We start from the raw sequence: 26,621 nt of genomic DNA on the forward strand, positions 1-26,621 counted from the left end.
TGAAGTGATAGTGAACTTCAGTAGCGGAGATGACTGTATAATTAGTGACATGATTTGCTTTGGCAAGGTTTCATATAAATATACTCTAAAAGCACTAACTTTATTAATACCAGCAGGTCTAGCAACAAATCTAAAGTCTCCATACAACAAAGTGCAGACAGCTGATAAATAGCGGAAAGAGGGAGTTAGGCAAAGGCAAATCATTGCCCTCATCAGAAAGCAGGTGTAAGCAGACATTACCTAAACCAGAATAGGATATTAAAAAAAATAAATCTATTTTTAGAAGGCAGTAATTGTTTCCAAATACTCAGCTTTCTAGTTTATAAACCAAAAGACTAAGTCAGATTTCTATATTATTTTATTTCCCTTTTAAAATATAGCACTGAAGTCCTTCACACGTATAAATAGCTCTACAATTTCTTACACACTTTCTATGCATCTTTACTTAAAGTGCCCATATATGAACATTAAAAATAAAATATTCCTGCTAGAGTGGCTAGACTTGTAGAAGGGTTTTGTACTCTGGTGAGGCAGAGCTTTGATTTTACAAAAATTACCTGCAGAAGAAACATTAAAATACAACACATATCAATGTTAACCCAGAGGCATTTTTTGCATCCAACTTGCACAAAAGTATCTTAAGAACAAGACTCGTTCTTGAAACATGTCTCTTTATAAAGTGTAAGAATATAGGATAAATGCATCAATTTCTGTATAGCCTCTCCCCCTGCCCCACAAGTGTGTGTGTCCCAAGCTGCTATGTTGATTTAAAAACCAATTGATGAAAAGTTTCTGAAATGCATGCAACTTAAAATTCACTTAAAACACACTTCAAGTTATAAAGTCTGAGAGCTTTAAAGTTCAGCATGAGGCTATGGTTCAGTTGGGTTATTAACTGTGTTTGTTCTGCTGGCAAGACTGGTAAATACTTCTTCCTTCATTTCAGGCTGATGCGTTTCCATTTTGGTTTGCTCTTTGGCATCTTCGTTACTTGTATCTTTCCTGGTTTTGTCTGCCTCAGGATCAATCTCCATGATTTCCTGTGGTGGCTTATTATTCTCCATCAAGGTTGACTGAAGTCCATAAACTTGAACTACCTCTGGGACATCTTCTGCTTTCTGTTCAAGTCTTTCCAAAATATTCTGGACCTTCCTTACACCATCTCTCCTGGCCTGGCGCACATCTACACGACCATCTGGGTCCACTGAATCTAGGGCTAGCAACTCTTTGGTCAAATACTCTTCAATCATCAAGTATTTTTTGTCATTTTTCTTGCCTATGAAAGAATCAACTGCCTGTTCAAGCATCTGAACATTCTCTAGAATTGCTTCTACTTTCAAGACCCCAGGATGCTTCTGTGTCTCTTCCACTTCCATCATCTTCTGTGGTGAAGTTTCTTCAGAAGAAAGCCTCTCCTCTGGAGGTGCACTCTTAGCAGGACAGGGAATCTTTTCATCAACCTTTTCTGCAGTGGGTGGAGGTTTCTGTGGTGGTGGTTTAGAATCTGGTTCTTTGTGAATGACTTGAATTGGGATATAAGATAAAGGCATCTCAGTTCCTGATGGGCTTACCTTGTTTTCAGGTATGTTTTCAAGTAGTGTTTCTTGGGGTGGGATTTGTTGCTGAGAAGCCTGAAGAAGGAGGAAAGTTTATTATTGTGAGACATGAAAACAATCCTACTTCATTTGTAAACAAAAATTACAATTTTCAGGCCAAAAGATTTTCAGAGGTGACTAGTGATTTGGCTGCCCAATTTGAGACACCTTAAACAGGCCTGATTTTCAGAATGTGAAGAGCACCAATGTTCTGAAAAAATCAGGCCTTTTTAAGGTGTCTCAGGTCAGGTATCCAAAAAAACTCAGGCACCTAGTCCCTCGTGAAAAATCTAGGTCTCAAATCTTTTCCATCATACTGAGGCTTAACTGAAAGATGCTGCTTAAAATATTAGTATTAACACCAACTTCTTAATAGACAACTAGCACTGGTAAAATCCAGATTTGCAAACATTGCCATTACTAACCTAAGACTATTTCCAAAGGTCATTAGCTTTAACTTGGTCTTTTCATTGGGAGATTTGTTCTCCTACTCAGATCCAGCCCCTTTGCATCATTCAGGAGATGCAGTGGGCCCAGACATGGACTGCAATGGGCCAGCACAAAGTCCCCCTATCCATTCTGCAAGATCTGGGCCATGCATCTACCCCCTAATCTCAACTCAACATAGGGCCTGGGGGGGATGCACCAAGGGCAGGAAGGAATATGGTGGATATCCACTGCAAGAAATAAGTAAGCTTATATTCTATAGTTAAGGCTACATTTTAGTCATGGGTATTTTTGGTAAAAGTCATGGACAGGTGACGGGCAGTAAACAAAAATTCATGGACTGTGACCTGGGGGGGCGCTATCCGGGGGCCCTGCGGGTATTGGGGGTGGGCAGCCCGGGTGCTGCGGGGGAGGGGTGCTCCAGGATCCCCACTGGTGCTGGAGGAGAGGTGGGTTGGCGGGGCCGGCAGGCTCCTTACCTGCCTCCTCATGTGCCCACCCCACCAGAGTTTGAGTGTGGGAGGGGGCAGACGGTTGTGGCACAGGATGGGGTGAGGCAGCTCTGGGTGGTGCTTACCTGGGGGGCTCCCCAAAAACAGCAACATCCCCCTGACTTAGCTCCTAGGCAGAGACATAGCCAGGCAGTTCTGCACACTGCCTCCACCTGCAGGCACCGCCCCTGCAGCTCCCATTGGCTGTGGTTCCAAGCCAAGGAGAGCTGCGAAGCCAGTGCTCTGGGTGGAGGCAGCAGTCAGAGCTGCCTGGCCATGCCTCCGCCTAGCTTCTATCAAGTTATGATGGAAAACCCTTAATAGTTACAACACTGAAGTTACAATCCCTGACCATAGATTAGTGCTGACTATTTTATTTAGAACACTACTGTAGAATACAGTCATTTTTACAAGAGGAATCAGTGACTTATTCTCTGTAGTCTCAATATTAAAACTTATCTGCAAAGTTGAAATTCTTCCATTCTCTTGTGCCCTGCTTTTAGATGTTTTAGTCAAATTTTACCTAAAATCTAGTTTCCTGTACTTTTAAAAACACTTTGAATGCAGTTTATCCTTTCAGAGGACTGCTGCATTTTGCTGTTTGAAAAATACTATTCAAAGGACTGCCTTTCAAAGTAAAGTTGTTAGAGATTATTATAGGAACCAGTTCAAAGATATTAAGGCCCAGTCCTACAAGCTTTCCTCATGCTGAACTCACGCTGAAACAACAGATTTCAATGAGAGGCCCTAGCAAGGTAGGGTTGCAGGATTGGGCTCTTAGAGTAAAATCCTGACCCCACTGAAATCAGTGGGAGTTTTGCCATTGACTTCAATATACTCAAAATGTCACTCTTAATTTCTAACAAACTGATGTTAAGTGCACACTACCACTTACTTCGGAATAAGCTGTGTCACTCAAGGTGTGAATAAGCCACCCCCCTAAGTGACGTAAGTTACACTGACCTAAGTGCTAGCGTGGACAGCAAAATAGCTACCATCCCTTGCAGGGGCTGGAGTAGCAATTCAACAGGAGAACTCCCTCTCATTGGCTTAGAGTGTCTGTGCTAGCAGTGCTACAGTGGCGCAGCTGCACTGGTGCAGCTACTCCGCTGTAAGGTGTGTACTGTTGCCACGGCTTAAGATAGTATTTTCTGGAAGTGCAGTTGTCTTCAGGTTTTAACAGTCTATGCCCTTTCTTGTTTCTGTTAATTTGACTTAAAAATAACCTTCCTAAGTGGTAACACTTATTTTATTGACAGCGTTTCTGCTGTGGAGTGCTTACAAGAGGAGATTAAGATGCAAAACCTGTTACAATGTATCTATAAGGGAGACAGCACTACAAAGGTAGAATTGTCAGAATGAGACAAAAGGGCATCAAAACAAATTACAATATATTGCCATAAAAACCAAAGGTAGCAAGGCTTTGTGGTCTGGACACAGGATTGGGAGTCATGAGAGCCAGAGTTCTTTTCTCCTTTCCTTCACTGATTCATGGTGTGGCACTGGGAAAGTCTCAGACCAATTATTTCGGATATAGGTACCTAAAGTTAGGTGCTTAAATACTGATGTAGAGTCCCTAAGTAAATGGGCCAATTTTCAGAGCTCAGATACACTGAGGACAATATTTTTGCCTGAGTAAAGACTGGATAAAATCTAATTAAGTGCCTTAAGGTTTGGCCCTAAAAAAAAGAAAGAAAGAAAAAAAAAGGAAGCAGTGAAACTCAGTACATGTCATTAATTCTGGGTTTTGATTCTCCCAACCCCCTTCACTATTTTGTTCATGTTCTAGGTGTGATTTTCAAAAGGGCTCAGCATTGACCTAATTCTGTTACCTTTGACTTCACTGGGAAAAGTCCACCTTTGATAGGTTTAGGGTTATCTTACAGATTTAAGTGATGGAAATCCTAGAATAAGTCAACCCGTGTTTAATGCTGAAGTCATATCGACTCAAAATGTCCTTGCTTTGTGGCCTCAGTAGGAAGCTTAATATTATTTTACATTTTGCATGTTAATTATATTCAGTACAAGTGGCCTAATTCTATCTTCAGATATTGTGAGCAACTGTATCTTGAGGGCAGAGTTTGACCCCAGGTATTGTTCCAGAATGACTGACTGTAAATCAAACAACTGAAACTCTTTTCAGGAAATGCATCTAATCAAAATGTAGTCCTTCCCTTCACTAAATCAGATACCACTCTGACTGACATGTTACTATGCTTCAGAAAAGGCATGTGAAAAGCACTGTAGTCTAGTAAGCGCTAATCTTGGTCAGCACTCCTAGTTTCTAGTGCTGTCTTGCTATGCGAGTTTACCCATCTGTAAAATGGATATTATAATACCTACTTGACTTTCTTAATTAGTGAACGTAACGTGTTGTAAAATCTTTTGGATGATAAGCACTAAATAGTATTATATTTTAGAGAGTTTGTCTAGGATACTATACACTGATACTACCTTATAGAAAATTCTGTCTGTATGGTAGAATTTCACTATCTTGAACAAATTGCAGAATTGGACAATTTGTCCCTGAATGAATCAAGTTTAGTGACAAAGTACTGTATGCAGAAACCGATTGTAGAGTAGATTTTACCAATCCCCTTTCATCATGATAAATAATCATTACTTTCTGGATTTGCTGCTGTAATCGATGAATGAGACAAAGTTGCATTGTTACTATAAAGCCCATGGGCCTGATTCTCTTCTAACATATACTTCCTTTACACCACTGACTGAGATTTACATAGGGTGCAAGTGAAAAGAGAATTTGGTTCTGGGGTTCTATCAGAATTGATTTAGAGTATCCCTGAACTTTTCTTTCTCATTTAATCTCTAATCTTGACAGTTTCACATGTGAGAATGATGATTTTAGCGCCCTATTGTGTGAAATGCTAGCGTTGATGAGAATATAGTGCCTCAGTAACATGGTGGCACTGTCAACAACAATATTGAAGGCCAGAGCCTCACTGCTGATGTAAACTGGATTTACATGGGCGGAGGATCTGATGCTGGAATTACATTTGTGAAATTCTATGTGCTTATTAGCATAATCCAGATCTTTAATTTAAATATTACACAAAGTACAATTACTATAGAAAAACCAGATTTTTATGGATCATCTCACATACCTGGGGTCTGTCCACAACTGTCTGTACTCTGATGGGAACTGGGGACTGTATCTGAGTGGTAACTCTGGCTGGTGAACTTTCACGACTTGACGAACCCTTCTGAGACATTCTGAATGGGGACTGCTCTCGTGCTGGCTTGGGTTCCCGTTCATCAGTTTGAATTTTGTGATACACTGGTTGGTGGACATGGTAATCACTTTGCTGGGCAGGGTAGTGTGTCTTCTGTGCTTGATGATATACTTGTGATGGTTGCTTGAGGCCTTTCTCCTCATGGATCACAGGAATTGGAATATAACCTCGACGGACCTGATGGCTTCCTGCACTGGGTCTACCTGATGACTGAGGGGAAACTGACTGAGAGTCAGAAGTTGTAGGAGACGGAGGTTGCTGTAAAAAACAAGATTATTAATTACTGTTAATTGTGTCCCATTTTTATTTTATTAATATGTTGAAAGGCAACCTCAACATTTGTTTCTCCCCCACCCCCCAAAAAGGGGGGGAGACAGTGGAGAGTAGTGGTGGAATCTGTTTGAACATCAGGATTTGGTTTCCCTGGTTTTTGCTAGGGGACCTGCTGAACAGCTGCAGAACTAGTGAGAAAGCATCACTGTAATATGTGAAACCTGAGCTGCAGCATTCCCTGAGGAGGGAAGGGACATTAAACAAGAACAAAGTTTCAGATAGTCTGATTAAAACTGGTTAGATGTGGGGCAAAAAGTTAAGCAAAGGAAAGGGGAAAAAAAAACCCACAATCACATAGACAATGTTCCCTTTGTCACACTAGGACTTCTTCCTGTGGTTTTGTATCTTGTTAGGATAAGGTGTGAATGCTAGAATGAAGCTCCACTGGTGGCAGCAATACTAATGTGCTCTTAGCATTTTAACGCACTGTTGTCTGAACACTGCTCAGAATGAGTCTAAATAACATGACAGTTAAAATGCTGGTGGCATCTTGTGTACCAGCGCTTTCACCATTGGTACTATCGGTAGAGCTGCACCAGCTGGATATTTTAGAAAAATAAGGCCTTGGCGACATCATACTTAAAGGCACAGTTGCATTATCTTGTTACAGGTAACACACTTTAGTTTGTGGCCACAATGTTTTTGTGTATCCCGAACAACTACTGTTTGTATCAAGGAATTCTGAGAATCTGGACAGCTGACCCAAAGTTCTTTAATAAGAGATACTGCTTGGAAGACATGCACATTGAGTGGCATCAGCATTACACGGGGCAATATACTTTTGGAAGTTCTTTTGCACAAAGTACTTAGAGGAAAGAGGACTGGCCAAAGTGGTTACACAAATATGGCTTAGGGGTCCTGGCCACACTGAACAAAAAATAAAAAACAAAAAACCCCAAACCCAGTAGCTGGTTCATTATTCTATCATGTGCCACCCTGGGCTTCAAGGACAAAACACAGAATTTTAAAATCATGTGGCATATGGGCCAATCATATTAAGAGTGAATCCTGCCATTATTTGCATAAAAACTCAGTTAAAAGCTGTCATATGGCTCAAATTCAGCATTCACTCCCCAATCAACTCAGGACTGGGAAAACACAAGCTCAGATTTCAGTCTGTTGTGAGGCTATTATCTCAACTCTAGCTCTCCAGAGAAAACAGGAAACCAAGGCCTGGTACTTCGGAGATACAAAGCAAACAGAATCTTTTTTATGAACAAGCTTTGATTATGAATATATAGTAACAAATTAGTAAGGGCATGGACAGAAAAAATATTCAAGTGATATATACACATTTAAAAATATGCACTTTAAAAACATTCAGCTGCAATTAGTGCAGTTTGGTGGATTGTAAAATGGTCTCTTTATTAACAATGAAACAATAGCAGCCTTTATTTTTTATCTGGTTTGGTTTGTTTTTAGTGTTTTCACTTACATTGTTTCACAGTTATGACACAGGACACCGTAGGCTCAGTTCTGCTCTCATTTACATTGGTGCAAATCAGGAATAACTCCATTAAGTCAACCAGTGTGAGAGGAGAATCGGGCTTTATGTGCCTTTGTTTCTGAGACAAGAGACAGAATCAATCTATGTGCAATTCTTTCTGCACAGTCATTTGTGAGTGAGACACTGTGATGCTAGATAAAATGTAAAGCATTTACAGTGAAGTGACTGTCTGCAGAACCATTAAAAAGTGCATTTTTGAGTTTGTATTAATACTTTGAAAGTATTGGGGAGGAGGGGCAAATGTAATTCTATGGTAATTTTGGACTTTGGCAGCTGTAATGCCATTCTGGGTCACAAATGTTGGAGAGTAATGCAAAACACACCCCAGCACTACTGACAAGTTACCTCAGGCCCATGTGAGGCTGGAGTTTCGGCTGTTGCAGCTGCTGTTGTCTGTCCACATTGTTTATCTGTCTGAGCAGCTTCAGCTGGTCCTCTAGCAGGGGATTCTGAGTGGGCATAGGGCCCCCTTAAAGGTGACTGTGCCCGCTTTGTGGTGGGAACAGTTTCTGCTTTGTATCGCTGCATGTCAGGCTGGTGAACAGAGTAATACGGGTGCTGCTGTCTGTTCTCAGCACCTTCATGCATAACTGGAATAGCGATGTAGCCAGCACGAAGTTGAGGGTATCCCATGCTTCCTTCTCTTACTTGTGACTGCCTTGGAGTATCCCGAGAAGGACCATTTGCTGATGACTGGCACTCCTAAAAATTAACACCACCACATGGGAAAAGTTTAGAAGTTAGAACCAATGCAACTCATAAGAAAAAGTAATCTTAAACCTCCATCTTCAAAGCAATGAAGGAACTGTATGTCAGAACTTTAAAACTTCCTTTATTTCTAAGTAAATTCCTTTGCATGAGCAACTAGTATCACATTCTAATGCAGAGGTTAACTACAGCTGCTAATCATTCAAAATTGTGTGCAGTAGGGAAAAAAAGATGAACAAATTATTTGTCTAGGGATATTTTTAAGTTTTCACTTCTGATAGACAGCAACTTTAAGCTTAAACATATCCAATTTTTTTCCATTTCATAATTGCAGTTCTGATCTGACACACAGAAGAAGCTTTATACTAGTGTAACTCCACTGACTTTAGTGGAGACATGTCTGATTTACAGCAGTGCGAGTTCAGAAAGAAATCCCTCAGCAACTTTTCGAATCAAGCCCATTTATAGACAAAGAAATTCTCAAGAAACACGAGATTATCAGAAAAGCAATGTTCGTCAGTATTGTTCTTTCCACTCGCTATTAAAAGAGTGTTCCTGATGCTGGATACTGTATCTGCTTTCATCTAAATGTGATTCAGTTACAATAGCTGCTAATGGGAGAATAACAAAAGAACAGGGTAATAAAGGGAGGATACCAAAAGGAAATCTAACAAAGGGAATGAAGATAAGTCTACATGGTGCTGGGTTATGCTTATACTAATCCTCTGCATAAGATGGAAGTGGTTTGTACCAAGCTCCCTCATAAGTCCTCTAATAAAGCTCTTCCTGCAACTGTCATTCTATTTTGAGGCCCTCCTAAGGGCCAAGTTCCAGATGTATTTGAGTAAGATCATATAACAAGCACTCTACCACAGAGAGGGTACTGTCGTTATTCAGTAAAGGGAGAGTTTAATAAGAGGACATAATAGGACTGCTATCGTAGTATTAAGTGTTGTAGCCAGAAAAATTACTCGGTTATGTAGCAGAGTCATATGTAAGCAGACCAATTCAGTAATGAAAATTAATTATTTTACAATCAGATACTGAGTGAACCTCCCGTATACCAGTGTCTCCTTAAAACAAAGAGTACTGAGAAACTCAGCAAGCTCTAAAATTGCAGAGAATAAATTCTATTATTTTAACAAAGTTAATGAGACCACATATATGAAGTGCTTCCAGAAGGGAATGGCTCGAGTCAGAGAGCCTGAATTGTCTTTCACTGGTGTAAATTAAGACAAACTCCACTGAAATCAGAAAGGAAAACCAGGCCCAGAAATTTTTCAGAGAAAAATAATTTTAAGTTAGCTTCTGCATACAATTAAAGACTATGGGTCTGATTCTGATCTCACAATGGTTTTATATTAGTGTAACTATTATTTCAGAATTAAACAGACGCAAGAACAGAATCAGCACCTGCATATGGATGGTCTTGGGGCTGTTGGACTCTTAGTACAAACAACAAAGTCCTCTTCAACAATTCACCCTCCCTGCTGTATCAATGTATTTACCCTGCAAATATAAATCTAGATCAACACAGTACGTTCCTAGTGCTACTGGCAGCAATTCCTCTAGGCACTGGAGGGACATACGCTTATGTCAGCAAACTGATTTACCTAAAAAATCAAGAACAGTCATCAAGTGGCAACTGAAGCCACGTGCAAAGCAGAATTTCTGCCAAGTGAGTGAAGCCAACCATGCTGCCTAGTAGTCAGGAAAATAGATGATTCAGTGCTCAGAAGAAACACCCTGCTGATCAGGCATGGAATCTAATGACTCAGCCTAGTTTACAGCAGCTGCTCCACATAATCCTTCTGAAGAAAATTCCCTTACCATAGAGCTGAAGTTTGAGAACCCCACTGGACTGTGACCCCCTTCTGACAACAAAAATTACTACATGATCCTGGGAGGGGGAACTGAAGCCTGAGCCCCACTGCACAGGGCGGTGGGGGAGGGGAAGGGGCAGGGGCAAAGCCCATGGGCTTCAGCCCCAGGCAGGGAGCCTGTAACCTGAGCTCCACTGCCCAGGGCTGAGGCCCTTGGGCTTTGGCTTCAATCCTGGGCTTCAGCTTTGGCTCCACAAGTAGGTCTCGGGCTTCAGCTTCAGCCCTGGGCCCCAGTAAGTCTAAACCAGCCCTGGCAACCCCATTTTAATGAGGTCCTGACCCAGTTTGGGAATCGCTGCCATAGAGAGATCTACAGGTAGCTAGATACGTCTGCCTGAATTATACTACCCAGCTGGGATGACTCCCCACTCTAGCGTGGAAGGGAGGTTTGTCCACCTCTGTGGTATTGTCCTCTCCTCCTGTGAACCTTGTAGAAGATGACCCACAGGGTATGAGATCACTGCTATGGAGAGGTTAGAGCTTGGGTAGGCCAGGAGGACCCCAAACAAGAAGCTTTCTTAAGCTGCACTGGATCTTTCCCATGGAATATCTATAGCAGGGCAGTCCCTGTTGGCAAGGCTCCAATTGAGACATTTTATCAGGAAGCTGATAGGGGCCTGTACAGAGGCAAAATCTTCCTTGGAATCTCAGAAGTCTGCTAGGTTTGGGGGTGAGCCTTGCAACCTCAATTCCAACCCCCAGCAGAGCAATCTGGAATGAGGTGAATCCTTGTAAAGGTTTCCTCTATCACTATCACCCTCCATAGGATTTATCTCATCCTAGATGATCATGTTAGGGCCCTATAAATTTTATTTTCAGGCCCTTTAGACTGCCTAAATTTGTGAACCATCTCAGCTATCTGACAAATCCTGCCTCCATAGCTCAGACCTTGGTTGGAAATGCAAAACAACTAGCCTAACAACAAAGAGGCTGAGAGGAGTGTTTGTGTAGTTTTTTTTTAAAATGCCAAGATTTGCCTGGAGTGAAATTTTATAGCACGCTTATAAACCCTGAAAATAAGGTTTATAATGAAAACATTGACACCACCTTAAATAGAACAGCATGAACTGTACCTCTGTAATCTGTCATTATATTTACAGCTGTAAATAAATATAAGTACATCCTGTGGAAAATTACAAATGTAGTTAGTCCCTGTACTCAAATTCTCTTCATGGTTAATTACAAAAACTGTAGCTAGATATATGTATGTATGTATATATCTATCTATGAAGGTATTTATATGGCCTTCAACACTAGTATCTGAGCACCTCCCACAAAAGCAACAAAATTCTCTGTTCCCGTCTGCCTCCAGAAGTAGCATGAATTGTGAATTACATAGATCACAACAAACATAAGGAAGGTCATCCAATTACAACTATTTTTTATAAGCCTGATTATTCTTTTTTGGATTTAATTTATACTAATTTAAGTTTACTAGTCAGGGACACCTGGCTGGTCCACACTGGAAACTTCCATTGCATAGTTACATCTCGCAGGATTTATGAAAAATCCACATGCCTGAGACATGTAACTATGCTGACCTACCCCCAGTTTTGACAGTGATTGGTCAATGGAAGAATTCTTCTGTTAAGCTAGGTACCACCTCTTAGGGAGCTGGATTACCTACACTGATGTGAGAAACGACTCTCCGGTCAGCATAGGGAGTGTGTCTACACCAAGCGTAGGCAACCTATGGCACACATGCCGAAGGTGGCATGCGAGCTGATTTTCAGTGACACTCACACTGCCCGGGACCTGGCCACCGGTCCAGGGGGCTCTGCATTTTAATTTAATTTTAAATGAAGCTTCTTAAATGTTTTAAAAACCTTATTTACTTTACATACAACAATAGGTTAGTTATATATTATAGACTTATAGAAAGAGACCTTCTAAAAATGTTAAAATGTATTACCGGCATGCAAAACCTTAAATTAGAGTGAATAAATAAAGACTCGGCACAGCACTTCTGAAAAGTTGCCAACCCCTGGTCTACACTGAAGTGCTACAGTGGCACAGCGGCAGCATCTTCTCTTCAGTCCAGCTTCTCTTCCCCCTCCCTCATTTTATCCCTATCATTTCATTACCTCCCCACTCTTCATCTCTCCTTATGCTTCTGACTTGCCCTTGCAACTGCACCTCAGATAATAATAAAGTAAAATGCGATGTATGATACATCGCCAAGAAGTCATTGCAACTAGCTGCAATCACAATCTTACTGATGTAACTTGTTTTCCAACTGCCACTGACTTGTGTGTCACAAAGTCACTTCCCTTTATCCTTTATAAGTTTCCCTGTCTATGAAACAATTTCCTGTCTCTGGGGTGTTAGGATGCTTAACATTAGTATAACATCTAGAAATCATCAAATTGAGTGCCTTAATTTCTGTTTTTTAAAAAAACTGATTACAGAAAGCTTTAAAAAACCTTGTTATTACTGATTTGTGATTTTGAAATGGTAGTAATTCTCAGCCCTCAAAAAAAGGACACACATATTGCTATAAAACGTTAAACTAGCATTGTCAACAAATAGCAGCAGCATGTAAATAATTAAACCACTACAATTTTTTTTAATAAGTAAAGTACAAGCAAACTGTAAATGATGTCTTTTCTTGAACTAACTAGAAATACTGGAAGATCATTTACAATACAAGTAGCTGATTTTGGTCTGAAGCTATTGTTCCTGATGCAAACAGTTAACTTTCTTTTCATATAAAAATAAACATGGATTTACATTAAAAAAACAAAAACAAAAACAAAAACACAACCTCCCTTTTCCCTGTGGTCTTCCGAAATCTCTTTGCATGGTCTGTGGTATCAGCAACCAGCTAATTCACTATCTTAGCATGGCCTTGTGTTAATAAGGCCTTGTCTATGCTTAAGTTGTAGCATTATTAAAATGGAAAAAAACCTAGCGTAGATCCTTGAAGAGAAGGATGAGATACCTCCTCTAGATTTTCAGTGATCTAATAATAGGTATAGGTACCAGTTTAAAGGCCCAATCCTACAAGAGTCTGAGCACTCCTGGAAGGTGCTAAGTACCAACTCTCATTTATTTCAATTTGAAAGGATTCTTCCACTTAAAAACTCATTTATTTAAATATTTATTTTGTTGAGATGAGCATCTCCTGTCACTTTGAACCATGAAGTCCAATAGTGACATCATGGCACTGCTGTAGCAACAGGTCTGTCATTGACTTCAGCAAAGACTGGATTTCACCCCAGATGTAGAATGGACCCAAAATCTGTTTGCATTTATTCCTTTCACAGCTGCTCTCTTTTACATTTGTGGAGAATGAATTTAAGGACCATCAATGTTGAAGTTTCAACCTCTGTCCTGGCTTTCTGCCTGTAATGGCCCGGTAGTAGCAAAGCTTCATTCTACTATGTCCTCTCTCTGATGCCCCCAGAATTCATGCTAAGTGACAATTCCATAGCCTTTAGTAATATTAACTGAAAGGGGGATTTACTGCAGGGTTGGGAGAGGGGAGGGTGAGTGGTGAAATGATTTGCTGACATCTGTCCCTCTACACCTGATGACCTGAATCTCTATGTCATCTCAGCAGAAAGCTTTTGTGCAGTATAGGGAAGAGAACAATGATGCCAGACGCATCAGTCCTCTCTTGACTAGTCACTCAACACAGAACTCCGAATTTTCATGACCTCAGTCTGCTGATAGAATGATCTTCCCTGAACTACTTACTTTTAGGTCCAATTCTGTTCTCTCATTGATGTTTGGGCCTTAGCATAGTAAATTAGATGAGATCTAAATGATAATCATCAGATCCTTGATTATTCCTCTAATTCAGAATCTCTAGAAAAAAAAAGGTTCTCAGTAAAAAGAGAAGTCCTTAAACATAAAAATAAATCTGTAAGTATGTAAAAAAAATCTTTAAAATCTATCCGGAGGGAGTCAAAACACTATCCCAGAAAGAGCGCAGGCTTTTTCAAATTAAATCATTGCAAACTGATTTTGGTTCCATTGCACAGCTGGCCTTTTATTATGGTTAAGGTTAGATTCTGTCATGGGTATTTTTAGTAAGTCAGGGACAGGTAGCAGACAATAAACAAAAATTCACAGAAGCCCATGACCTGTCCCTGACTTTTACTAAAAATACCCGGGGGGTGGGAGGGGAGAGGAGATGAACAGAGCACTGCTGGAGCTTGCAGCTGCTCCTGCCCCAGGGGAGCTGACCAAATCCCAACCACTCTGGGTTCACTGCTCCAGCAGGCCTGGGGGCTGACTGCTGGTCAACGGTTCTGGCCCCGGGGCTGCCTCAAAAGCAGTCCCAGAAAGTCATGGAATCCGTGACAGAATCGTATCTTTAATTATTGTTCAAAATCATAATAAGTGATTAAAATTTCAATAACTGGGTTTTTAGGTCAAAAAGGATCTTCTGAAATTGCAGTTCACAGTGCTATGCACAAAAGGCTGAAGTTTCTCATCTCACACACAGGAATCTTCTAGCATATAAAAAGAACATCATCCCAGCTAGGATACTGGGATGGGGGAAGAGAAGGGGAATTAGCAACCACAGAATTTCCACTGGACTACCATGAAGGTGAGAGCATGGGAACCCCCTAAAGGACATTCAGTCTCAGGGTTCAGCTTAGGAAGAAGTCATGCTTGTCAGTACTTTTTATATTCAGTTCTTATGTGCTATTTGCCTCACAATAAACAATGTCTGAACACGGACGTTTACACATGCCACACTCCATATTCAAGATACATGTATTAAAAGAAATGATAAAACAAAATACAGTGAGATAAAAAACTTAGTCCACGATCCTGGTTCAAATAAAGCAAGCAGAAATCCAAGTCCTATGCACCAATGCTGCATAATGGACTAAAAGGAATCGCTCTCTCATCTCCCTGCTACAAAGGTAAAATGTGCCACAGAGTATGCAACTATTTTATCAATATTATTATTATTAAGAGTCCCCATCCCCAGTAGTGGATGGGCAGATTAACATTTTGTACTTTAAAAAAATGAATATTATAATTTCAAAAAAATCATCTCAAAACTAAAGAGAGGCGTTCAAGATAAATGAATAAAAGGAAGGTTAAAACGTAAGGTCCAACAGTGGTCTTAAAGGGATAGGATAAACCTGACCATCTGTTGTCTTACATGTGATGGGAGGGACCTGAAAAGCAGGTGAAATGTGAATGCAGAAATCCTTCAGAAAGTGGTTCAGAGATTTTAAATCTAGCCTACATCATAAATGGCTTTAAAATCAACAGTGGCAATTTAGAGTCAATCCACCACTTTATAGGCAACCACATTAAAGAACATTGAGCAATCATGATCATATTATGCTTGCACTAACCAGCAAGGAAAATGTGCTGCCACATTTCAAACAAGCTGCAAGTGAAAGAGATGCATAGTGCTGGTAGCTCTGCTAAAGGGCAATTACAATTATCACATCTCTTGGTGAAGAGGGCATATGCTGCTGTTGTGAGGTCATCACCAGGATAAATAAAAGTGCAGCCAGCACAAATGCTTCATGCCACCACATCCTACTCTTGGCTTCCGATGCCGAGGGTATGGTCAGAAGTGACATCAAGATTCTCAACCTTACTCCCAGCTTTTAAATGAGTTCCCTCAGCAAGCAGGGCATGACGGAAGGGAAAGAATCCTTATGACGACAGTCTCTACACACTAGCACCCTCTTCCTGGCGTGGAGGATGAGGTAAGGCCAACACATCAAGCTGATTCCTCAGAGCATTCCTCAGAGGCCAAAATTATCATAATTAGTCAAATCCTGAGGTCTTGCCTGAGCTTTCAGACACTCCTTACTCTTCCATATTCTTCTATCAACAGATGTTGAAATTTTCCAGAATATGCTGGATGCAAACTATAACGCATGTCATTATTGCAGGTCTCTTAAATCAGAGACGATTCGCATGAGTAAGAAGAGTAAGACTGAACTCCAAAATGTACAATGCTACAAGGATATACAGGAAAAAGGTTGAAAAGCAACATTTTTGCTTCTTGCAGAACACGTGGCCAGTAACATTTTCTTAAGCTGTGTTCTAAAGAAGAGAGGTCCTCTAAGACTTACATATTTATTATAATACTTAGCTTTTCCTCTTACACAGAGGCTGAAACAGATAGGCACTAAGGGGAAATGTATGTACTATATGTGTCTGTGTTATACGAACGTTCACAGAAACCATTGGAATTTCTCTTATAGGGTCACCAAAGGAGAAAGTTTTAAGTAATGTTGCAGACCTTGAATCCACTCTGGTAACCCTCGCCACTGGCTTCAGGGAGACTATGGATTTGACTCTGCACCCACTGAAGTCCATGAACGCAGGATTAAGCTATATTTCAATTGAGTGAGAGTTGCAGGATCTGGTCCCACGTTTTCAGGGAGCAAGGAGTCCCACAGGTCAGGAGAACAACATAAAATAAACTGAAAAGTGCCTGCCAAAATTGATTGTGACATTTTAGTAACCTAGTATTCTTTGTACATATATCTATTCCACTTTCAAACAGAAGTGTCATTATATGATGAAAATAGTAGCTCATATTCTGAGCTAAGGAGGATGCACCAGTTCTATTTACATGAGACTATTTTTACCTTATAGGTAGTGGCTGCAATAGCCAAACCAATATTCCCCCACCCCTCCAAAAAAAATTGTATAACAATTGATCTAGCTAGCTAACTCATCAGTGTGAGTCTTTATTAAAAGTAGAAATCCACCCCAGACTATCTACCCCAATGTTTCCCAAACTGTGGGATGTGCCACCATAGGGGGTGCAGCGGAGCATGGGCCAGCCCCCTTGAATCAAAAGTTTAGGCACTACTGGTCAACAGTAATTTACTTAAAATATTAATTAAAAGCTTTAATGTAACTAGTTTCCTCAGCGATGCTATGTTTCCATGGATTATTAATAATAAGTATTTACAGAGTGCTTTTTATTCATAGTTCTCAGAGAATTTTACAAAGGTGGGTAAGAGGGGCAGTGAGGTTAGTTGACTTCACCAAGGTCATATAGCCACTTAAGGGCAGAATTACCATCTCCTAGGTCCCAGTCCAATGCTCAATCCACTGGAGCATACTGCTTCTACTGCTGTAATTTAGAAGTTTACCTACTCAGGATTTTGATATTCTCTCACTCATAGTCGGTGTTCTTATATACTGAGTGAGGCATCATTAGCTAATGACTAAAGAAAGATAGGATAACTCATAAACGCGTTTAGTCTCATGAATTTGTCTTAATAAGGCATCAAATCAGTCACATAATTATTTATAGAACAGGCTGCTTGCTTCTGATGCTTTATTTGTTTAATGCTGAGGTTTTATTTCATGCCTTTCACATGTGCAGGCAAATAAGGCTTATGGTTTGTTTTTCTGTTAACCAAAATAGTTAATATATACCTTGTAAGTATTCCATTTATGTATAGTCTATCTGATGGATAGTGACAATATGCTGATGTGGATCAAAAAAAGCGAGGAACAATTTAACCATGAGTAAGTGCTATGTAGTTCAAAAGTAGAGATCCAGGCTTCTAGCTGTAAAGTCACAGCTTGGCTGTAGTATCACCTAATCTTGTTTTAGGAATTATAGCTATAATTTTCTTGCTCACCAAGCAGATTCCTCTTAGGCTATCACATCCTGGCCTTCCACAGAACATGTAGACACTTGCCCTTTATGTCCATAAGTAGAAGTTGGCCCGCATGAAGACTGCGTCAGTTGGGCTGAATTGAACATGTTCTGAGAAAACAATGACATCCACAAAGAGAGAGAGAGGGATAAATTTGAAGTAAAGCCGACTAAGACTCTGCCAACAGGAGTTTTCTTGCCAAAGATCATAAGAATGACAAAGTGCTCTACCAAGCTACTTCTGTTCATTACGTGATTTTCCCTAAGAAGCAGGTGGCCAGTCTGTTTTCTGTGCCCCAAACACTGGCTGTGTCCCATGAACTCAGAGCACAAGTGACAGTATGAATCTCACGAAGCAGCAACATGCTGCCACTCATGAAAGCAAAGCAAATAGCGAACTAGTGACCAGTCAGTCATTCACGTCACAGGCCATCTCTACTGCCTGAATTTTCATCTTGATTTAATTGCGCATAGGGTAGTCCTCTAGTATCACTTCCTAAAATAGCATTTCATCCACATAGATTATTTTTCCTCACTGTAAAAACACTTGTTATACCGCACCCTATTTACTGATAAGATTTCCCTAGCACCAGTTGCAAAAAAAGCCTCTCTTTAGACACCTCTTGGGCTTGCAGCCCCTTTTATTTTTATATTTTCTTTGGAAGCAGAATCAGGTGGTGTAATTTGGGGTAAAAACAGGGCAAGAATGTAGTACTGATGCCACAGAAGAGGACTGAAGAGGGGGTTCATAACATAGAAGAATGGTACTGTTAGTCCATCAAAACCCATTTTTGATAGGTATCTATGTTTGTAAGAAACATAGGAATGTCAAGGACAGTCTAAGTATACTCGGTCCTGCCTCAGTGTGAGGCGATAGACTAATTATTCTCACAAGGTCCCTTCCAGCCCAAACTTTTCTACATCTGGTTTACTATTGTCTAATCAAATACAATGCTGTTTATCACATAGGCATAATGAACAGTGACGTTTGTGTATCAGTTGTAGGTGTTAAGGACAAGACTCCTCACTAGGAAGAACACTGGCGCAGATCTTTCCTACATCTGTAGGTAAGAGAGTATATCACTACTATTCCAGTTCCAAAATGTATAATTTAGGGATTTCAAAAAAATATAGCTTCTATACCCTTAGAGGTGTGAATCTGTGTATCCTCACTGCCCTAATTCTCCTTTGCCTTGTGTAGTCATTCACACCAGTGCAAACTTAGAGTAAAACACTTGCAAAATAAAATTTAGTAGCATTTTACAACCACTGTGCACTTACCTTGACTGGAGTAAGAGATGGTAAGAGGTGCAAGGTAACAGAGAAGCAGAACCAGTGGGTGGGATTTTCAAAACTGTTTACTACCGGCCAAATTTTTTTCTTATTTTCGTCAGTGGGAATTTTACCATTGACTTGAATGGGAAAAGTGCTGGGTATGGCTACACTCACACTTTACAGCGCTGCAACTTTCGCACTCAGGGGTGTGAAAAAACACCCCCCTGAGCACTGCAAGATACAGCGCTGTAAAGCGCCAGTGTAATCAGGGCGGCAGCGCTGGGAGCGCGGCTCCCAGCGCTGCACGCTACACCCGTAAAGGATGTGGTTTACGTGCAGCGCTGGGAGAGCTCTCTCCCAGCACTGCCGCTCCAATCACACTCACATTTCAAAGCGCTGCCGCAGCGCTTTGAAATTCCGAGTGTAGCCATACTCTTAGTATAATGCTGAGCATTTTTGAACACACCACCCATGTGTGGGTATAGTGAACCAAGATTGGAGTTTGATGAGGAATTGACGGGAGAAAGGTAAATACAATCAGAAATTAATTATAGTGGTGGGGTAGGAGACTTTGGTAATTCGAGCACCTGGGGGATAGCTGCATATACCTGTCGGTCTTTCTAAGCAATGCAGTTTGTTTGCATCATTTCAAGGCACTCAGCATTGTCCAACTATGTGAGATCTTTGCTAGAAGGGTCGCTTTCAGAAGTGTTGCACTGAATGGCATCTGCCATAAAAGTGACAAGCGTCTAGGGATTGAGAGACGTCTAGCTGTGAAAGGTAGCCGCAATCCCCAACCTACTATGCCTCTGAGCCACTGATGACCCTCACATCTGTTCAGTGAATGTCTCTCTCCTGTTAACACGTAAGACCCATCTTTAGTTAAAATAAACATAAAAGAGGAGTAGTCCATGTAAAAAGAATACATAGGAGTGGAGGCATTAGTTAACACTTAATTAAGCCTTGTCTATGTGTTCCCTTTCCTGAAAGGATTCAAGCCTTTCCCTGAAACCATCCTCCCCAGCTAAATCTGGTCCATTTCCATTTTCAAAAGTTCAGGGACTCCCACTGAACAATTTAGTAAACTGACCCACCATTTCAAATAATCTTGACAAAAGCCATGCTGAGTTGGCATTAATTACTCAGAAAAACAAATGGCATACATGCCCAAGGGAAGATGGTTATAACAAAGAAACTAAAGGAAAACCAATGGCATTTGTTGGAAAACACTTCTCTAGTAGAAATGTAATAAGTTATGTGGTCCACACTATTGAAAGTTCCAGCAAGTCATTCAATAAATTAGTAGTTAGTATCCTGGGAGAAAATAACTATTAAAGAACTTGCCTTAATTCTCTAAATGCTCTTCAGTCATTACCAAAAACATAACTTCTGTTCACTTCAGTCTAGTTGGAGATTTTATATTCCTTGATCTCCGGACAATGTCCCGAATCCATTCTGACTTTCCATTCCATACAAATTCCATGATTCCATACAAATAACTGGGCCATAAACTGTTAAAGTTGAGAAACTTACCTACAACCACCACTCCTCCCACAAAACCTAATAAACTGCATAAACATTTTGTCTGTTCTTCATATATGTGGGGAAAGAGCAACAGTACATAATGAAAATAACCAGAACATCTTCACGTGGTTGCTGTCGTGTATTGTACTCCACAGTTAACTGGTAATTGAGGGCCTGATTCAGATGACTTAAATGGGGCTCGGATTAGGGGTTTAAAGGTGAAATCAATGAAGTAACACCAGTGTAAAACCAGAATAAATGAAAGGAGAATCATGCCCAACATGACAGAAATAAGGGAGCTTCATTATCACTAATGGTCTCACAAAAGTTATTGTTCTGTTAGCTAGGAAACTGTGTTCCATTTCACTGCTGTAATCCTTTAAATTAATTTCACTGCACAGGTCATTCAAAGGGATGAATTATCAAGAGGATGAGGATAATTTTAAACTGATGTTTTAGCACCAATACCAGGGTGATCCACAGTCAGCGGTTTCACTGTCTGCTTTTATGAGCTTTCCAAAAGAACAGGGCATCACTGAAATCTCAGAAAACATTTTGTCTCTTTTGAATTATCCAAGTGTAGCAGGCTAAAGAATGAACATTTCAGCTCTTAACCTCCTCAACTCATCCCTGAGAACAAAACAAAACTTGTTCTTTTTGAATTGTACTAGGTAAATGAGGGAGAAAACAAGGAAGCTGTTTGAAAGTATTCCTCCTCCTGCCTGCATACAAAAACCTGATCTTAGTCATTCATGAACACAAGAATCATTACTAATGCCCCTCCAGAAATAGTTTTGTATTTCCAGTTGAATGTGAAAGCCAGAGATTATTTGTTCTCTTTCTTAAATTATGCCAACTAAGTAGCAAATCTGACAGCTCAGAATTCTTATTTAGAGACACACAATATCTCTTGAGGGCCAGAATTTAAAACCTTTATGACCTTACTCCACAAATAGTTCCAATGAAGTCAATAGGACTACTAGTGAAACATGCTCCTACTTAAACCAGAGTGAAGGTGCCAGAATCTGCCCCCTAATTTGAATAGGTAATTCTAAATTCAGGCCCAAACTCCAAGGGCCTTATCAGGCCATTCATCCAAAATTTGTATTGAAATCAATTGGAGTTTGTGTCTGTTGTCAGGAGCAGAATAGAGCACTAAATCAACAATTTTTCTTTCCTTCTCAGGAAGCATTAACCTTGACCTTGATAAGAAGTTCTAAAGCATGTAAATGCATGGTTTGTGAGTATTTTCCAAGTTTTCCTATTAGGAAAATTTATTTAATAATAATATCTCTTCAAAGGTAGGTGCAATTGTTTCTTCTTTTTATATAGAAGCTTGTACATTTTTCTCCAAAACTACTTCCAAACTGATTTGTAAGATAATCCTTTCCTGACAGGTTTTAGGGAGTTACCTTCCATTACCACAGATTTCACATCAGATAAGGCTGGAATTTATTTTGTTTCAATCACAAAGGAAGAACTCTGATCCACTATCATGCAAAATCTTCCGGTTTTCAGAGGATTATCAAAAGCAGCTTAAACCTGACTTTTTTTTTATCTTAAACAAGTAAGAGGGGACATTTGTTAATTTCCCAAGAGATGGCAAATTTATAACAGAGGTCATTCAAAAACTGCACTTTTTACTCTTCAAGAAAGTGTTATGGTTACACAAAACATCTATCAATATCATTTATTTACAGTAGTGTCAATGCTGACTGGGACCCCACTACTGTATGCAGACAGTCTGTCTGAAGATGAACTAAAGTTTTTTATATAGTATTTGTTTAATACTGACTGATTTATATTTTTCTGAGATTTTCACAACAGTACCAAAATTACATAATTTACTGCATCTGAAGAAGTAAGATTTTTTAACCACAAAAGCTTATGCCCAAATAAATCCATTAGTCTTTAAGGTGGCACCATATGGACACAGACTAACACAGCTACCTCCTGAAAATTTACTTTGTCATTAGGTTAAACAGTGCCCATCAAAGAATTTGAGAAGAACATTTACAAAAATGAAAACAAATGAAAAAATTGTTTTGTAAGATCTGGATTAAATACACACAATGTCCTTTCACACTGGTTCTATACCCATGTAATTGCATTGACTTCTGTGGAGTTACTCCTGATTCACACTAGTGTAAGAGGAAAAATCAGTCCCTCTGGCTTCCCTTAAGTACTGTATTGTTTGTACTCCAGTTCTCAGTTGTGACCTGCATTCACAAACTGAGTAATAACAAATTCTATTCAATCATCATTCTAAAACTGAGGAATTTAAAAAAGTATTCCCTGTTACATTTAGTGTTTGACACTCCAATATTTACATTAATGAATAATGTTACAAGTGTCAAATTGCACACAAAATGGTTGTTAGTCCAAAAAAATCAATCAATCAATCAATCACTTTCCATGGGCTGGTTTATAAAAATGCATTCCAGACCTCTACAGAATTGTCTATTTTACATGTATTTCAATTATAATTCAAAAACAAATAAATGTTGTTACAGTGAGCTTCTGCTTATATATCAACACAGACAACAATACTGTCACTAACAAGGCCCTACGTCTTCCCAGTGTGCTGATAAAATGGTGAAACAATAGTTACCTGCAGGATTAGTTTGAACTGAAGGTTGTCCTGATGATCTAACTGCTTTGGTGCTCTACAATAACTTGCTACCTTTAAAGCTTCAGACCACCAGCACTGCACCATTTTTAAGGCAACAGTTGAAAGTTTTCGCTGATTTCTGAAGTGTCAGGAACCTTCGCTTGCAGCTGAAGCAATCATGTGTTCAGATTCAGTCCAATATACAGTAACATAGAGCCCAACCAAATTTCTTTCAGCACTGGCCTGAACAGCACCTTCCCTATTTTACTGGGAGCTTTCTTTCCTCTGATGTGCTGCAGAATTCTGTACAGCCCTGGTCTATGTAGGCCTAATTCTGGAACTCAGTGTCTAAGGATAGCAGAATTGGGCCGTATCTTAGTCCTATGATAGTAATGTTTTATGATCATCAGTAATATGGTGTCAAAAATGAAGGCAGGGACAAAGTTTAGCATATCAGAACTTAAAACAAAGTAACCAAACATCTGGCAAACTCTATTTTCCATCAGGCTCTTAAAAACTTCTTAGTTCATCTAGGGGGTTTCCAGCTCCATCTCTCCTGGTTACTGCCGAAATCTAACAAAAAACACTAATTTTGATTAAATGTAGGGACACTATAAATTCAGCATTTCTTTAAACTAAGACAGGTTTCCTTTAAAGATCCACTTATGAGGGCACCTAGAAAAATCATGACTGCTCTTCAACTCTCAGCTACTTCTCTTTACATGGACATATTTGGAGTGAGAGATGGGTTTCCTGTAAGCATGCTTTAAAACAAAACCAAACCAGAGCGCAAAATTACTGAGCCAGTTAGTAAGGAAAAAAACTCCTTGACAAGGAAGGGTTTTTTTCAGTGATGTCCACTGTTTAAGCTATACACGTCTGAAAAATAAATCAGAGTTTGTGTCTCCCCAGGCAGGCTGGGTAGACTTAACCAACTTTAAATAAACATTACAAGGCTAAGGTATCAAATGATTTAATGCACAAAAAAAGGACTGCAGTGCGTCAGAGACAAAAGGCAGCTCCTGGCCTCACTGCATTGCCATGTACTGAGGAGAGAAGAGGGCAGATGGCCCTGCCACTGCCCCTCACCCCCACTGCACTACCAAGTACTGAGGAGAGGACAGGCGGCTCTGCCCCTGCCCCTCGATCTCCCCCGAAATTAACACGTACCAAGGGGAAGGTCAGCTGGCCGAGCTCCCCACACGCTTTTGGTACTGAGGGGAAGGTCTGTTTCCCCCTCCCCCTTTACCATGTAGCACGCGCCTCCCCCCGCAATTGTACCCAGAGGGGAAGGGTGCCCGCCCTCCCCGCTATGGCCACATACCATGAGGAGGCTCCACAGCCCATCCCTTCGCTCCCCCCCGCCCGCGGCCCTGCTCTGCCCTCTGCCGTGCTCGGCGCTGCGCAGGGAGCAAGCTCCGGGCCCTTCACTACCAAGTTCCCACCGCCGCCCCACCGGGGGCTCCCCAGCGGGCACCTTGTGTGGCTCCGCCAGCAGCCGCGGGTCGCTCCAGGTGGTGGTGCGGCTGTTGTGATCCACAAAGAAGGGCCAGCCGGTCTGCGGGTCGATCTTAACCTCCCAGCCCGGCGGCAGGGGCTCTCGCTCGGCGCTGCCCTCCATCTGCACCACAGGGGAGTGAGCGGCGGCGCTCATGCTGCGGCTCCAGCGGCGGCCGCTCTGCCATGCACTGGGGAATCAGGCGAGGAGGCCGGCCAGGCCGGCACCTTTATCAATCAATGGGCGGAGGGAGGGGGCAGCGAAGGGGGTGGAAGTGTCTGGAAATAGCCGCAAAGGGGCCAGGCGGAGGAGGAGCTCAAGGGGGAGGAGAAGGAAGTGGAGAGATGGAGCAACTGGCCGGCTCGGCTGGAAACTTCTGGTTGCGTCGAGCAGAACTTGGTTGCGGCGGCTAGGCGGAGAGAGGCTGCTTGAGTCATCGTGGGGAACCGTCATGGCTAATTAGCGCAAGCCAGCCCGCAGCGCTGTTCTCCCCAGGCTGCCTGCTGCCAGAGCCGGGGGGAAGGGCTGAACGCCTTTCCCACACTTGTAACTTCTTAGTCATGGGGTCAGGGTAACAAATATTTACATCCCAGCCCATCCTTTCCTCTGGGGGCTGCCTCTTCAAGCCTGTGATTGCACAGTGCCCAGCACAGGCCGGAGCAGGGGCTTTGGCGGAGGTGGCGCTAGCCTACAGGGGGCCATAAACAGGAATATTTTGCCGCCTTCCCCCCCCCCCTCCCCCCCAACATTGGCAGCTGGGGCTGAAATCAAATAGGTTATGTAAAAATTGCAGAGTCCATGACTGCTGTGATCAACTCCTAGACTTAATAAAAAGCAAGTAGAGGGACCCCTAATTGAGCCAGGGCTGCCCAGAGGGGCAAGTGGGGCAATTTGCACCGGGCCCTGCAGGGGCCTCCACAAGAATATTTTATTCTATAGTATTGTAACTTTTTTTTAATGGAAGGGGCCCCTTCCTTTTTTAATGGAAGGGGCTGTTTCTGATAGATCAGATGTTACACATCTAAAACAGCCATATTCTCCTCTGAATCACACCCATGCAACCCCAGTGGACCAACTGCAGCCTAGGAGTAACTTCATTGTGGCCAGTGCATATGGGATCATGGTACTTGGCCTGATTGTTCTCTCATTTACAAGGTGTAACTTCATTCACTTCAGAGGAGCTACTGGACCCCTTATCCTGGAAATGCATATGTGCATGCTTAAGTTTACTCTTTGAGCTGCCTTTGTCCATGCAGATTCCGCTATACGTGTATGCATCTCATGCATGATGCTGCAAGCAAATGTGTTAGCCAGCTGCGTCCATTGGGGCTGTGCATACATACACCCTGCACACTCCTGCACCTGCTGTAGCAAAGGTATAAATTGTGGCGCAGCCCTAACCCCCACTCAGTTCCTTCTCACCAACCATGGTAGCAAGTGGGATCCCACAGTGTCCTGCTTCCTTGTAGCTCTTAGGTAGTTTAGGACTATAGTTAGTAAGATAGCCTAGGGTACGTCTATACTACCTGCCGGATCAGCGGGTAGTGTTCAATGCATTGGGGTCTGATTTATCGTGTCTTGTCTGGATGTGATAAATCAGGGGTCGGCAACCTTTCAGCAGCGGTGTGCCGAGTCTTCACGTATACACTCTAATTTAAGGCTTCGAATGCAGGTAATACATTTTAACATTTTTTAGAAGTCTCTCTCTAAGTCTATAATATATAACCAAACTACTGTTATATGTAAAGTAAACAAGGTTTTCAAAATGTTTCAGAAGCTTTATTTAAAATTAAATTAAAATTCAGATCTTATTAGTTTAGTGTGATCCTTGCCCTTGCTTTTCCTTGCTGAGTTTTCCAATGTCTGGTGGCGCCTATTTAGATACT

The 26,621-nt window shown here is 41.2% G+C and overlaps 1 protein-coding gene across 1 annotated transcript; it reads right to left on the minus strand.

Annotated features, from left to right (window-relative positions):
- Positions 1 to 340: 340 nt before the first annotated feature.
- Positions 341 to 24,991, minus strand: BAG3 (BAG cochaperone 3). Its single transcript, XM_032775593.2, has 4 exons — positions 24,715 to 24,991; positions 7,973 to 8,329; positions 5,659 to 6,045; positions 341 to 1,631 (listed from the first exon to the last, which is right to left on the minus strand). Exons 1-4 carry the CDS (start codon positions 24,889 to 24,891, stop codon positions 873 to 875), a joined length of 1,680 nt encoding a protein of 559 aa, XP_032631484.1. The 5' UTR covers positions 24,892 to 24,991; the 3' UTR covers positions 341 to 872.
- Positions 24,992 to 26,621: the final 1,630 nt, after the last annotated feature.

Source organism: Chelonoidis abingdonii, chromosome 15 (genome assembly GCF_003597395.2).
Source record: "Chelonoidis abingdonii isolate Lonesome George chromosome 15, CheloAbing_2.0, whole genome shotgun sequence".
Taxonomy (NCBI): Eukaryota; Metazoa; Chordata; order Testudines; family Testudinidae; genus Chelonoidis; species Chelonoidis abingdonii.